This window comes from Erpetoichthys calabaricus, chromosome 5 (assembly GCF_900747795.2).
Source record: "Erpetoichthys calabaricus chromosome 5, fErpCal1.3, whole genome shotgun sequence".
NCBI classification, from domain to species: Eukaryota; Metazoa; Chordata; class Cladistia; order Polypteriformes; family Polypteridae; genus Erpetoichthys; species Erpetoichthys calabaricus.
Genome location: NC_041398.2, coordinates 34,073,676 through 34,089,870, shown reverse-complemented (window position 1 = coordinate 34,089,870; position 16,195 = coordinate 34,073,676). Strand labels below are relative to the sequence as shown.

Genomic DNA, 16,195 nt, shown 5'->3' with positions numbered 1-16,195 from the left:
AGTGTTAGAGTGTTAAAGAGAAGGTGTGCAGAATTGTTTATAATGGCATTCAGTTTTCTCTTCATTCTCTCCTCCACTACTACCTCCAGCGGATCCAAAGTGCATCCCATCCCATGTGATTTGGGGGATCTCTTCTGAAGTGATGTTACTGGCCCAGAACACCATAGCCTAGAATTTATGTAAAAGTTACTATACAACATAACGGATGAACAACTCATCTGAGGATGGGAAGGGTGATGATCCAGAATGATGGAAAATGTAAGATAAAAACGATTCAAAACTGCCAGACTCAGTTACTTTTTAAAATGAAAGAACTCCTTGATCTCTTTTTAAATTGAAATAAATATCACATCTAATGGTGAATTATGGCAAGATCTGGTATTGTTGCATTTTGGGTATTGTAGAAAATTGGCTTAAACCTTTTTAAGAAGCGATCTAATGTTACACGAGTTACATCTTATAAGATCAGATTTAGTGGAAAAATCAGGAGGGGGCCTTGAAATTTATGTCGATAAGATATACAAAAAGTAAGCACATTATAAATAATGCTGAAATATATGAGCCAGACTTTGAAATGCAGCCTGAATTTGTTCATGTTACCAGTTAGGAATTTTTAAACTCAGCAACAGAAATTGGTCACTTCATTATAAACTAAAGATGAGTCATTCTGAATTCTGGCATCTTCAATTGTATAGCATTAGCTTAGTCCTTCTGCAGACACAGCAAGCTGAACCTGCTCTATTCATATATTAAAGCCTTTAAATGTATACCTGTGGAACATCTGGACAGATCTGACCATCTTAATGCCACCTACATACCTGTTGCTGAAAGTAGCAGTTCTTTATTATCCACGCCAGACGTTCCATGTCAGAAGGGAAAAAATAAAGTATATCTAATCTAATCTAAATCTAAGAAGCCTGCCTGTAACAGAGTTGTAGAACATGTTAGAAGGGTTATCACTACCCACACTGAAGGAACACAGTCTCCAAGCAATAAATAGTCTTCTCTGCCCTTTCATATATAGTTCTGCTCTCTTACAAGACCAGTATAGCCTGTCATTGTTGTGGACCCCCAAGAACTTGTAGCAATGCACCACCCCTTTATCCACTCTATGAATATTGATACTCTGTCTCATCCCCCTTATTGGTACATCCCATTAGTCTCAATCACCTGAGAAGTGATGTGACCTAGTGTTATATTTATAGTCTGAGGTATAAAGAGTGAAGAGAAAATAAGACAGAACTGTTCATTAAATATGCAAACTAGACATTCAGAGGTATATCTAGTCACTGAACTTTCTAATAAGCTCATAATTATAATGTTTTATGTTAAACTAGCAGAACTACAGTATGTATTAGATATTTCCAATATATATTAATATTCATAATCCCTATGTAGTCATGGTAATTTAGCTTTAAAACTGTTTGGCTGTAAGTCTCACTTTATTGCCTTTATGTTTTTTTTCCTGGTGTTAGTGTGTTTTGAATGAATAATTCTTATTACTATAAATGTTTACCGTTTTGTTGATGACATCACTAGGGTGCCATTTTAGAATGGTTTTAATTTTACTGTTATTTTATTTATATCAATATCTTTTGTCATGTTTTTGGCAGTGGCACTGCATGTAACATCCATTTTTTCCCCTTCTTTTCTTAAGGAGTCACTGGGGGGGCTGTCAGAAAAACACTTTTTTTAAAACAGGGTCTGTTAAAGCCCATTGAGGCACTCTTTGTGTGATTTTGGGCTATTCAAGAAGTAAATTGCTGTTGTAGTTGTTGCCAATTGGTCTGTGGTATGACCAAGTCATCTTTCTTAGAAGAAATTTCTTGATGATAAGCCCATGTGAAATGGCTCTATGACACCAATCATCAAGTGCCAAGTCTGACTATTTTGCAGTTGATAAGAGCTACTTTCTGCTGCAATCATGTATGGTTGTAGTGATTGGTCCATCTCTTTGAACATTTCTTCACACTTGTAGTGTCTTTCATGTCACACTGAACTTTTTCAATACATGGAACTCTTTTTCATTTACATTTACATTTACATTTACAACATTTAGCAGACGCTCTTATCCAGAGCGACTTACAACAGTGCTTTGTAGTCTACGACTGTTCTTCAGTCTTTAAGGCCAGGATTAAATCTACTGTCATTAAACAAGTTACCGCTGACCAAGTTGTACACAAAACCCTGCTAGAAGAAAATAGTAAGTTGTTAGTACAAATTTTTTTTTTTTTTTTTGAGAAAAGGGTAGAAAAAAAGTATGGGGACTTTAGTCCCCCAAGTGCTGTTTAAAGAAGTGTGTCTTCAGACGACGTTTGAAGACAGTGAGGGTCTCCGCTGTTCGTACAGCAAGAGGAAGTTCGTTCCACCACTGAGGAGCCAGCACTGCAAAGAGTCTTGATGAATGTCGTCCTCTTCTTTTAAGTAAGGGTGGTTCGAGACGAGCAGTGCTTGATGTTCTGAGAGAGCGAGAAGTGACACGCTGCTTAACCAATGCTGATATGTAAGGTGGTGCAGTTCCAGTTTTGGCCCTTATGTCCACTTCAAGAACCAACATCTGGCAACAACAATCCCTTAATTCTATGTGGACACTAATGCACAATGCTTCTGTGTATTAAGTTTTTAAGTTTATGTGCCTTAACACCATCTTCAAAGCTGTATTATGGTTAATTGGCTGAAATCCAGTGCTTTAAAATGTAAACCCATTAAGGTTTGAATGTTGTAATGCAGATTTTCTTTACCGGTGACCTGGGTCAAGCACCTTGTAGGCAAGAGATTCAAATAGGGACAATATGTACCACTCAGACCTGAGAAAAGAAACCAGATGAGAAGCGGAGACCTGTAGGTAAACCAGCATGGTAACTCATAGAGTAGCTGTGCCAGAATTAGCTTGCAACACAGAACAAGACTGAGAAGAAGTGCAAGATTAAGAGTTCTGTTCATTGCTGGTTTTTTTTTTTTTCAAGACTTTCTTAGGACACAAGAGGAATAGTTTGGGTACTCAGATTAAGAAGTTGCTTCCCAGTACACATTCCTGTTCAGACGAACTAAGTCACTGTTTGAATCTGTGTGGCAACTCTTCTTTGTACTGTAGATTGTTACAGTATTTTTCACACAATTACCTGTAAAAATAAATTCAATGCAGAATTTATGGTAATAAGTGGCTGTTGACATTAGGTGGGCCTCCATATCTTTGACATTGACAAAGAGATCCTCAATCCAAAATATTTTGAGAACCATTGTCCTTAAATATCCATTAACTGCACTCAGGGATCTCCATATCTCTTAGCAGATGATGTTCATTCACATTCTTCAATAACAGAACATAAAACAAATATCAAAGACTTTCTTTAGAATCTACCCAAGAGAAGAAAAAAAAGATATAACCATTGATGCTCTTTTTAAATTTGTTTAAGATCAATTGCATGACTTTGTTGATTTTTGGAAAAATGCCAGGATAACTATTCATGTTTAAGGCAATTATGAACTAAAATGTTCTGGCTAGGAAGGCAAGATCCCTTTTCTATGCACAAATATGGACCCCACAGTATGTCAATGACCTTAAATATTTATGTGCTTTACAGTGCCAAAGGTAAAGTCCAAATCTCATTGAAGCAAGAATGTATTGGGAAGGAATGAAGCAGAGACTGACAACAAATCTGAAGAAGGTAAGACAGTTGTAAGGATGAATAGCTGAAGATATTCAAAAGTGATATGATAAAGTGATAGAAAACTGCAGGAAATAATTGTTTTCTATTTTACCTGGTAAAAAATTAGCCAAAGGTTAGTCATTGTTAATAATATATATGGTCTCTATTATTTTTGCACGTGAGATAATTCTTATTTGCCTATTTTTATTTAATGCATTAATTAAACTGAGTAATATACATAATTTATAAATATTTGTAAAATCATTTAAAAAATATTATGAATATAAGTACAATAATTTGAAAAATAAAGTAAGGGCTACATATGAATAAATAAAGGCTTCTAAGTAAAATGTATCATTTTAAACTAAAGGAAAGGCTCAAAACATTTGTATTGTGCCATACACGTAATATGCTAACAAAGCATTGGCAGCTACCATGACCACCATTCCTGTTAGTACATCTTTTTCGTAGAATGTTGATGAGAGAAGTTAAGAGAATCCCCCAGGAAGTGCCCTTTGAGTTGTTTCTGCTGTCCCACACTGACATGAAGAGTTCCCCTCTGACTGGTTTGCACAGGACCTAATGATGTTGTTTGGCACCTCATCTGCAGCTTTAGGTCCTCATACTTGTTAGAGGAAAATACTAGAAGTTACTTTTTTATTTCTTGCCCAACAAAAAGGACAGTTGTGTGGTGTTTCATGTTTGAACCACACATGAGATAGGCCTTCACAAAGCTAGATTTCCTTAATCAACAGAATTTTCCCACTAGAGATGAGTAGATGGAGAATTTCAGTAGGAATCAAAAAATTAGTACTGAGAATGAATATGCTTTTAAGTGGCATCATTAATCCTCACAATCAGAAGCTCTAGTAACCTTTGGGCTAAGAGAATGTTTCTTTATTTAACTTCATAAGATGAACACAAGGTTTTCTTTCTTAGTGGGTGTCAAATGTAGCAGATGGGTGAGCTCCTTTTACAGTGCGTTTTTTGTATTTTTCCACTGTTTACTTTCCTAGAATCTCTCATTGCTTCCAGGGTTTATCAGATGTTGCAAAGTTATAGAGTGGATGTGTGACATTCGAGAATGTGATCTTGAAATACAAATCTAGACTGGTTTTGCTTCTCTATTGATTTACTGTAGTTAGGACCAGAAGGAGAAGAAAGGCTTTCTTGGGAGGAGGCTTATTTTAGTAAATGAAAACTAAATGAAGACAAACAATATTAACAACAACAAAAAAAAAAAACATAAAATGAAATACAATTATTAACTTGGATAAAAACTATACAAACCTACTAAAGTAGCTGAAAACACTAAGTGAAATAAAATAATAAGCTGCAAAAAATATTTTCAGTTTTCGTAATGGCCGAACTTATATACAGGCTAAGCTAGGCTATTTGCACAGGGGCTACAGGGCCCCAAAGTTAATCAAAATTAATAAATATTTGTTCTTTGTTTCTCAATGAAATATTTCTGTTGTGAGATTGGGTGATCAAGTCCTCTTTAACCCCATGATAATAACTCACTTGCTGACAGCTGCATGCACCCCTTCATCCCTGGGCTTACTCCTCTCTGGTGAGCTGCTGCAATGCTGGAGGACGACTTTAGCAGGGGCATTTGTGGCAGCAGGGACCACTGAACATGGAGCATCTGAACATTAACCATGTGAAGGACAGATTAAACTATCATTTTAATAATGCCAGTTATACAGCAATGACTCCCTAAATCCATAGATATCTTAATAGAGCTTGATTGAATGTAAAGAGGGTGGCACGGTGGCACAGTGGGTAGCGCTGCTGCCTCGCAGTTGGGAGATCTGGGGATCTAGTTTCGATTTCCGGGTCCTCCCTGCGTGGAGTTTGCATGTTCTCCCCGTGTCTGCCTGGGTTTCCTCCAGGCGCTCCGGTTTCCTCCCACATTCCAAAGACATGCAGGTTAGGTGGATTGGCGATTCTACATTGTCCCTAGTGTGTGCTTGATGTTTGTGTGTGTCCTGCGGTGGGTTGGCACCCTGCCCAGGATTGGTTCCTGCCCTGTGTTGGCTGGGATTGGCTCCAGCAGACCCCCGTGACCCTGTGTTTGGATTCAGCGGGTTGGAAAATGGATGAATGTAAAGATAAATAATATTTTGGCACACAAAATATATTGTTAGCATATAGTTTCATTTTAGATGTTATGATACTGGTTTACCAAATTGAAGGTATTAAAAGAGGAATGTAATGTCTATGTGCACCAATGCAAAAAGAACATGTTGGAACTCAATTGTGCATGGCCCCTAACTAAAGCATAAATCATTTATCAGATTTCCACTTAGGCTGCTGCTTTGTTATTAGTGATGAGCAAAACAATTCATCTAAAACTGAATTTGCACTGGAACTCATTGTTTCCCCTCACAAAAATAAATAAATATATTCCACTTTGCTTAAAGAGAAATTTGTGCTATTCACACAACAAGAAAGGGTTTATTTCATGTCTACATTAATTTTACATGTATTTGCCTATCACTCAGTGTTTAAATAAAGATCTCTTAATAAGAAAAACAAAAATCACTGGACTCATTTCCTGCCACATGAAGATATTTTGTTGAGCTGGCAGCAATACAGAATTGAATTGAATTTCTTTTTTTGTCATTGTACACAGTGCAATGAAATTCAATGTGCTACCCCTCCGTAACAAAATTCCCTATAAAATGATAAAAATAATATGATAAAACAATAAGAATATTCAATATGAAAACAGTGAGAAGTCAAGCAAAATGACACCTTTTACTGACTAACTAAAAGGATTACAATATTCAAGTTTTCGAGGTAACTCAAGATTACCTGAAGAAGAGGCCTGAGTTGCCTCGAAAGCTTGCATATTGTAATCTTTTTAGTTAGCCAACAAAAGGTGTCATTTTGCTTGACTTCTCACTACATTCATAATGGCTAACATGGTACAACACCCTAGTACTACAATATTAAAACATAAATACAATGTACCTATACATATACTGCAAATCATTCATAAAGTGTCTCAGATTATGTAATGTTATGGTTGTAGTACAAGTTTACCGGAGGACTTTTGATGCGCTGATTGAGTGCCTTTATAGCTCTTGGGATGAAACTGTGTCTGAGCCTCGAGGTCCAGCAGCTGTATTCTGTGGAAGTGACTGTTCAGAAAACATAATATTTTGTGGGGTGGTTGGTTTTGGTGTGTCATTTTACCAAAAATATGCAACACATCCTATTTTTAAAAATTCTGCACTCCTGTGGTGATTTTACTCATGTATAACAGAATACAGTACGTGTCACACAGCTGCAGAACAGAAAAAAAGTAAACATGAAAGTGTGAACATGGCTTAAAGAAGCAATAATCCTTGTTTCCAATCCCCAAAAAATTTTAACACTCCCTAAAACTCTTTTTATCGAGTTTTGTATTTGTATCTGTTTGACTGCAAAGTCACCTCCCAAGCTATATTTTGTGTCAGTTTCATGAAACTGCATGCAAATCCACAGTTTCCTCTTTCACACACCACTGCTTGAGATCTTCATTAGCAGGCTGTCTTCTTTTTTAACCTTCTGGAGACTTTGCTAAAATTAGGAAGTTGGGTGATTCAGCCATGCATTGGTATATATGCAGATTTCGTTACCTTTTCAAATCATTACACCACAGTGTTACATATTTTTATTTTCAGTACAAACTCAGCTACAACAATATGTAAACAATAAGTGGGTTAGGATCAACTTCAGCTTCTAAATTGCTTCAAAAGTACAAAAAGTGTAAACAGTGGCTCTTAATATTTTCATTAATTTTGTAAAAACACATACTAGACCATTGTGGCAAAGGTTTTTGATTACTAAAGTGTGTTCTTGAGTACATAAACCTACCAATTATGTCAGATTATCCACTAAGAAAGGTAGGAAAACTGCTAAAAATATTTTATTGACACTAATATTTTTAAAGAAAAGCGGACAATGGATGAGGATTTGCTGTCTACCTGATGAATGTGTATTATGGATAGTCTTTTCAAAACTAAGATCAGGCAATAAACCCACTCAGGCTAATCAAGAAAACAAAGTAGAGAGACAGATGGGTGTTTTCAGAGCAAGAAACATGCACAGAATGAGTCTGTAAGAAGAAAGAGGAAGAAAGATGTCAACTTTTCCAAATTTAAACTCTGTATAGGAGAAAAGTTTGTGCAAAACATAAATACTGTATATAAAATAACATAAAACAATTGTAGTGTTTCACAGTACGGCATAAGCTCAAAATCAAAATATTATTTGTCTCATGATGAGTTTATTTAACACTTAGGGGAATAGAGTCATTCATTTTCTTTTGAACTCAACCTAGAAAAAGGATATGCATGAATAAATAAATCCAATAATAAAATAAAAATGTAGCCTTTCACTGTGTGCTACGTAAAGTCATTATAAAATCAGTATATGTGTCATGAAATGTTTGTTTTATTCGCCTCATCATGAGCGTAACCTCAGCTTCACACATTCCCCTGTTCACTTCACTCTTGCATGTTCTGCTAGAGACTGGGACCATGCAAGTTGTTTGGAGCCTCAGAAAGAGTTAGAGTGCCATGTGTCTTCTGTTAAAATCAACAAGGAAAAGTGAATCGCTTTTTACCATGTGCTGGTTACACCATATAAGTTAAGTGTGAATGTTTATGTGTTGGGATTGGCTTCAAATTGAAAGACTAAGGCTAAAAAAAATGTAAATATTGTCTATCCATCCATCCATTTTCCACCCTGCTGAATCCAAACACAGGGTCACGGGGGTCTGCTGGAGCCAATCCCAGCCAACACAGGGCACAAGGCAGGGAACCAATCCCGGGCAGGGTGCCAACCCACCGCAGGACACACACAAACACACCCACACACCAAGCACACACTAGGGCCAATTTAATTCACCTAAAAAGTCATGTTTTTAAACAGTGTGCCAATTTGAAACTGTGTACTCATAATGTTTTTATCTAGTTTACATGATAATGTACCATTGAGACATTAATGGAAATAGAAAGTAAATTGCCTCTAAACTCGATTGGCGTCATAGACAATGCCACAGTTTCCAGTGAGTTCATTCTACCCTTGGTTCTTCAGAAGCTGTTTTCCAAAAACCCAGCACCTCATAAATTAATTTGTGTAACAGATTCTAAATCAACTCACTTCCAAACAATTAATCACATGATTAAACCTAGAATTAAAATGAGATTATCCCTAGGAATGCTGGTATTAATAACCTGATTCATAATAAAATACATGTAGAACCACCTGTGGTGGGCTGGCGCCCTACCCAGGGTTTGTTTTCTGCCTTGCACCCTGTGTTGGCTGGGATTGGCTCCAGCGGACCCCCGTGACCCTGTAGTTAGGATATAGCGGGATGGATAATGGATGAATATAAAACCACTTCATGATGTATATGTAAATACAGTTTAAAGGATGTTTACTAAACATTCACTTGCTTTAAAATGAGATGTTGTGGTTAACAAAATAATACAAAGTGCACAGTCAGATGATTTTTTACAAGTATACTTATAGAAACTTGGCTTAGAGATATCGATGCTGTTCCTTTTAGTTGAGACTGTGCTGGATGAATTTGTCTTCCTTTATAAATCTTAAAATTTTGATTGAAAAGAAAGTGATTTAACATGATAAACTATTTGTGGGTTTTAAAACATAACTCATTTTACAACTTTTAAAGTGGTCACATTAGATTTTAACACAGAATCAAACAAAATCATAGTACTAATTTTCAGACCTCCTAGGCCATATTGAATATCATGACTGAATTCAGCAACCAAATTATTCCACCTAAGTATATGTTATGATTATGCAATTTTGATTCTGGTTTTATATTTGTTGTTAATTTGGAAATAGATACCTTTAACAAATATTATACACATTAGTTCATTAGGCTTTTCCCAATTGTTCAAGGTCCTTAATTTGTTTGTCACTTTGAATAGAGCCCTGAGGAAACAGTAACTTCAGACTACTCACATTTTTTTAACTTGTCAGTTTTTTTTTTTTTTTAATTATTGTTTGTTGACTAACATTTAACTTCAGTATAAATTTTTTGGATGTTGACATTTTTGTCAGTGTTTTCACTTTTCTTTATTTTACAGTTTGACTGTCAACTATTTTGAACATGTATCTTCATCCTACACCTGCAAAAAACCATTAACATGAATGTGTCCTTTTACTGATGTCACTTCCTCTCTTATCCTTTCCAGCATCACTGACTCCTTTGAGCTGAGAACTGGACGCACTCCCAAAAGAGAGTTAAGCATACATGACGAGGCAGAAAGAAGCTGGGCTGAGTGTGCAGTGATGTGACAGAGAAAAATAGGCTTTGTTTTTGCCTGTCTGTTCTTCATGTATATGTAACCATTAAACAAATATTAATTAGTACCAGAAGATCTATGCAAATCATAAAAACTTTTGAAACCATTAAACTTTCTACTACTACTACTTTGTGAGTGTTGTGAGTGTTGTTGTGATCTAGACACTGGCATAAAAATAAATATTGCTTCTTTAACCCTAATAGTGGTTAAGAGGTGGAGTGGCCGAGATATAAAACAGATCAACACCTAGAAGTTTTTCAGTTATCCAAATTAACAAAAATAAAAAGGTGTAATGAAATTTCACAGTCAGAAATAAAATTTACTCCAACACCTAAGGTATATATAAATATGTTTAAAAACCAGAACTTCAACCTTTGAGGCATTCCTTGATTAAAGTAAAGATCTTACTTAAATGTAATAACCTCCTTTCAGGTTCTCTGACAGAACTGACAATATAGTTGACACTTCCTAAAAACAGCTTGTTGAATCTCACAGATACTATTGAGCTAACAGAAGTACTGCAGACCTACGACTAAAATAAGACCCTTGACTTTTACATTGTGGTCCAACTGGCTGCTCAGAAGAACAAAAATGAGAAACACAACTCCCAGGTTTATAATCCAGTTACGCAAAAAAAGTTAACAAACGTGATTTTTTTTTTCTGTTAATGATTTTACTTATTAGAATATAACTAATAATCCCGTAGTCCATACCAGGTCCTAAAATTAATTAAATCTAACCTCAGGTGACAGACAACACTTGGGAGTTTTTCTTTGTCAGCTCTAGCATGTGTATCTTACAAAAGGTCAGGGATGTGGAGTCTGAATGGGCCCTGTAGTTGAGGGAGCAGCTTCAAGCACCGTGATGAAAATTTTATTTGGTGGTGGACACCAATGATGAGGAAACACTCAAGCTAAAGAAAGAGCTTGACAATAGCTGCAGCACTGACCAAATTGAAAACCTGTGTGAGCCAAGTGTGGTAAGGCCATGGAGAAAAAGTTTTAGATGGCTTTGAAGAGGTCCTTGAAACCCATTCAACGGGTCAGAAAAGATATGTGGCACAGGATAAAGTGGGAACTGTCCATTCTGCTTGGTTTAGCAGATTTAACAGGGTTGCATACAACAAGCTTCACCTTCTTCAAACTACATTTCACATTAAACAACTAAACTGCAGCTCTTGCCATATTAGTATCAGCCCGTACTTCATCTGATAATAAAGATGTAAATCAGAGTGGAACTGACATATCTGATGTCAGAAACTTTGAGACATGGAGGTAGCAGTAAGGCACCCAAGTTTATAAAAGAGCTACAACTCAAGGATGGGTTAACAGTGAAGTTTCAAAATAACATGCCTATAAGCAGACACTACATCTGTAACTGGAAGGGACATTAATCCAGTCACCAAAGTTTACACCTTCCTTCCAAGACTAGCTGCACTCATCTCTAATGGACACTCTCTGAAATGGCTGCTTACACTCTTTGAAAAGCTGAGCTGCTATCTTTTTGGGGGGATGTAAACTGACAATCTCTTCTTTTTGTGGACCTGAAAGCTGAATTCCATTGTGTTAAAGCAGCAGCCATTACTTCAAGAAGGGAACTTTAACATCTATACTCATCTAAACCCAGAAAGAGTGATGTTTTTCTCTATGACATTGCAGTGGTCACAGAAAATAGCCGAACTGAGTAAAGTATGGCACACCACGAACAAAGGAAAACATCAGAAAGAGAAAAAGTGCACTTCAACGCAAGAAGAATCCTCGACTTGAACCCAGAGCAGCAACAGTAACAACTCCACACAACTTTGAACACCATCCTTAAAAACTTGTATCATTAAACAGTTTATCTGTGCCAAAATAAAGTACAACGCTAAATAGCAGTAAAAAGATTGCCTCTTCTGTGTTATTAGAACATTAGAACAATTTAGACAAGAAAATGCCATTGAGCTCAACAAAGTCAGCCAGTCCTATTCATTTGATTTTGAAAGTCCTACTGTTCACCACACTACGTGGTATCTTATTCCAAATTTCTATGGTTCTCTGTGTGAAAGAAACTGCATTTTTTGTGTGAAATTCACCCTTAATAAGTTTCAAACTGTGAGCCCATGCTCTTGATGAACTCATTTTAGAGTAACAGTCTCGATCCACTGTACTAATTCCCTTCATAATTTTAAACACTTCAATCATGTCACCTCTTAATCTTCTTTTGCTTAAACTGTAAAGGCTCAGCTCTTTTAATCTTTCCTCATAATTCATCCCCTGTGGCCCTGGAATCAGCCTAGTCGCTCTTCTCTGGACCTTTTCTAGTACTTCTATGTCCTTTTTGTAGCCTGAAGATGTAAACTGCACACAGTACTGCAGATGAAGCCTCACCAGTTCATTATAAAACTTGAAAGCTTTAAAGCTTGTGTCTCTCTGTCTGTCTCGTCTGCCTTGAACCTACACCCACCTGGAGTCTGCAAGCTGTGGGACTTTCCATTATTTATTAAGATCACACTTTGCCACGGACCTCTTATCACACCTCATCATTTACTTTGAAGAAACAAGAGTGGAATGGACCCAGGCATAATAAACTTTGCAAATTGGGTCTTAGAACATTAAATAAAAAGAAAAGGAATTAGAAATGAATGTACAAATAAATCAGTATATATACAACAACAAAAAAAATTCAAATGTAAAGATACCATGCTAGTCTGATAATGATTTACATAAATACAGGCAATATAATTTATTTTCACAGCTCCTATGCCCTGAACATCACAGAGCAACATGTTTTTCAAAATGGGAGCAAATCAAATTCAGAAAAAAAGAATGAAGTTTAACATAATGGTGCTACGTTAGGGGTTCATTTGTATGTCTGAGCCTTTATACTGTCTGAGGCATTTACAAGCAGTAATGCTCATTATAAATTTAAAACAAAATACATCACAATGATATATAACTAATTTATAACACAATGGAAAAGGCTTGGATGGAAAATACAGCAAACTGTTAATATTCAAAACACATTCACACACCACTGTGCATTTACATTCTCAGAAGCAGAGAGAAGACAAAGAAATATTTACATATTTTTAAATAAAAACTAAGCAGTTCTATGTCACTTATCTAAACTGTGTCTTTTCTTTACCACATCTTTAACTGTTTGAGAGTGTAACTGACATATAAAGTACATGAATAGTAAAGGCTGTCATGATAATAATCAAACCAGGTTACAGTTTCTTATAAAATATACAGTTATTCTGATGAACTTAATATAAATGTCATAGAAAATAACCTAAGCTAAACTCAGCTGAAATTTGAATCCTAATACTAGAAAATAATAATTCTTGTAATACAATATATGCAATACTGCATAAAATTATAAATTGTGTCTTAATGAAGACTTACAGTACACCATGGACAAACAGAGAGAGCTAGACGTTTCTAGAATTTTGAATATGAAACAATAATAAGGATGGCACAAAAGGCCAGCATCAGAAGTTCCCAGACATCGCCTATGTTTATATTGCACAAGAAGCATTAACAGTCATTTAAGTATTTAAAGTTAACAGCAAGGTTTTAAGGACGATGAGGAGAGGACCATTATGATGATACCTGCAGCACTGAATCTTCTAAGACCTGTAATCATATGTAGATATGATACTGAACTACTTTATCAAACTTACATTAATTACTTTCAAATACTCAGATTTGACTTGGTGTTAGAGAATTATTTTCTCCAGCATCCTCTCCTCTCTGGCTGCCTATGTTACAAATGTTACCAGATCCAAAATTAACTTTTACTAATTTATCTGCAAAAAACTAATAAATGATATGATTTCAATTGTACCTTTTTTAACTATTTGTAAATCATATTGACCTACATTTTTCTTTAAAAATGTGGTAGAAAAATAAATGTTGTTTGAAGAATACTCTCTGCTAATGGGAAAAAGGAAACAAAACCAAGCTAATTATTAAGTTGAATATGGGTGACAGAAAAGGAGAAGCCACAATCAACAGAGTAGTGCTGCTTGATTGCTTTTCTCCTCTGAAGCAGCACAGGTCATTTGCATAGACACGCCTCTTTGTGCCTTAATCACCACCTGACTGCTTTATCAGGGTTTAAAGCTTCCTGACTGAGACACACTGACAAGGACCTAAAGTAACAATGTCACCTCTTTTGATGCTCCTCTGCACCATTGTCTTCTTCACTGATGGTATGAGTATGTATATACAGTATATATTTTTATGTATTATATGTATATATTTATTTCTTTACACAATATTCCTTAAGTTTCTAAAGGTAATTAAGTCTTCTAATGCATTTTACAGCATTATTTATTGATTATAGGAAATATGGTTTAAAGACATGAAAAGTAATAACTGTAAGATGTTCTTTTATTTCACAGAATGCAGTGGGGAGATTTCTGTGACCCAGACACCAGCAGCAAAATCAGTCAGGCCAGGAGAAGATGTTACTATTAACTGTAGAACAAGTAAATCAGTATATAGTTCCAATACAAATTGGTTGTACTGGTTCTACCAGAGACTCAATGAGAGTCCTAAACTCCTTATTTACCAGGCAAGCACTCTTCAATCTGGGATCCCAAATCGTTTCAGTGGTAGTGGATCAAAGACTGACTTCACTCTGACCATCCATGGAGTTAAACCTGAAGACGCAGGACATTATTACTGTCTGCAGAGAGAGGAGCTCCCTCACACAGTGATAGAGAGCTGTACAAAAACCTGTCCTGCTCAGCTTACTGCAGATTCAAAGAAATAAGTTAATGTGCTGATACACAAAACAAAGCAACAGTATTCAAGAATGTAGCAATACTATAACAACAGTTTTTTTAAATGGTTAAAACAAAGAGCCCCACTGCAAAACATACACAATGGGCAGCAAGATTACTGCTTCTGATTTTAATTAATTCAGCCTAAGGTAACTGAGAATGGGCTGTTATCATGCCTAGGCTTGTGAACCTTGTGTGCCGGTAGGCTTGTGTGCTTTAATGATTTTCATGGCTATGATGCCTCTGCCCCAGGAGGATTATCCATGGCAGAATAGTTTAACTTGAGGCACTAAACAAAACAAAAAAAATCATTAATGACCCTCATGACTGTTCCAGTTGAATTTAAAAGAAACTCAGCCAAAATGATGATGATAACAAGGCCTGAAGTGGTGTTCACTGTTGAGCAGCTGGTAGATTAGTGACCCACATTGTATGGTCCATCTAAGCCTAAAACACCTGTATGAGCACAACATATCAGCTCATCACCAATAAGGTAAAGGGAGAGGGTTGGGTGCAATAACATTTATTACGTTTCTGGGAATATTATAACTTTGGCAATGAAAATTGAGTCATGGTACATGGGATATAACATTCGCTCTAAAACTAAAAATGTTGATAAAGCATTGACTTTCTCTCTCCTAATCCAGAGGTGCCTCAAGATGCAGACACTGGGTGTGTGTTAGGATACTCATAAGCTGAATGCTTTAAAACTTATGTGAGGGTCATATCAAACAAAGACTGAATTAGTAAGGGGAACACTTTTGTTGTTGTTTGCATGTATGTACCAAACAACTATTTAGAGAAGTCAGTCTTTTTTTGTGACACTGAATTCCATGTCTTCTAACTACTGAGAGACTTCATCATTCATATGGAAAGTCATGGAATTACCTGGCAAAATGTCTAGAAGAACACCATGTTTGAACATAAGGATTTTTATTTTTATATGGTAACAGAAGGTGTGGATATTTTCAAGAGATGAGAGAGGACACTTCAAAGAATGTCTAAACTTGGTCAATATCCTATCCACAATGGATGGCAGTCCCAGAAGCATTGGTTGGGGTCTGGTCCATCCGTATGGTAGAAGATGCTGAGTTGATTAAAAATCTCTTTGGTGGCAAAGTAGTGAAAACATATTGAGACTAGAAATTCTCACAATACTGGATATAGTAGGGCTATTCTGGATAACACACATGTGTAATATTTCACAGAAGGTGAGGACGGTGTCTTAAGGGTATTAGACTGGGGTGGATTGGGCCATCTCTAGGGGTGTTTGGGGCCCTAGGCGAGACCAGCATAAAACCTGGGAGAGGACAGTTGTAACGATAGTGAGTAGATGTTGTGGGCAAAATAATTTGCAATGCTCACATTGGAATGGGCAAACACCAGTCTGTGGCAGTGTGGAGGAGAGTTTCATTTGGAGTTAGACAGATGAGACTGACGTG

The 16,195-nt window shown here is 36.3% G+C and overlaps 1 protein-coding gene across 3 annotated transcripts in view; it reads left to right on the top strand.

The window, feature by feature from the left end:
• LOC114651616 (interferon-induced protein 44-like) overlaps positions 1 to 10,087 on the top strand; it is a 42,343-nt gene extending 32,256 nt beyond the window's left edge. For 2 of the 3 annotated variants that reach the window (XM_028801437.2, XM_028801436.2), the window contains exon 10: positions 9,872 to 10,087. In XM_028801437.2, coding sequence (XP_028657270.2) covers positions 9,872 to 9,974 — 103 coding nt within the window. In that variant the 3' untranslated portion in view covers positions 9,975 to 10,087. Of the gene's footprint in view, positions 1 to 3,584; positions 3,669 to 9,871 lie in introns of all 3 variants that reach the window. The other variant, XM_028801438.2, reaches the window with a different exon arrangement.
• Positions 10,088 to 16,195: the final 6,108 nt, after the last annotated feature.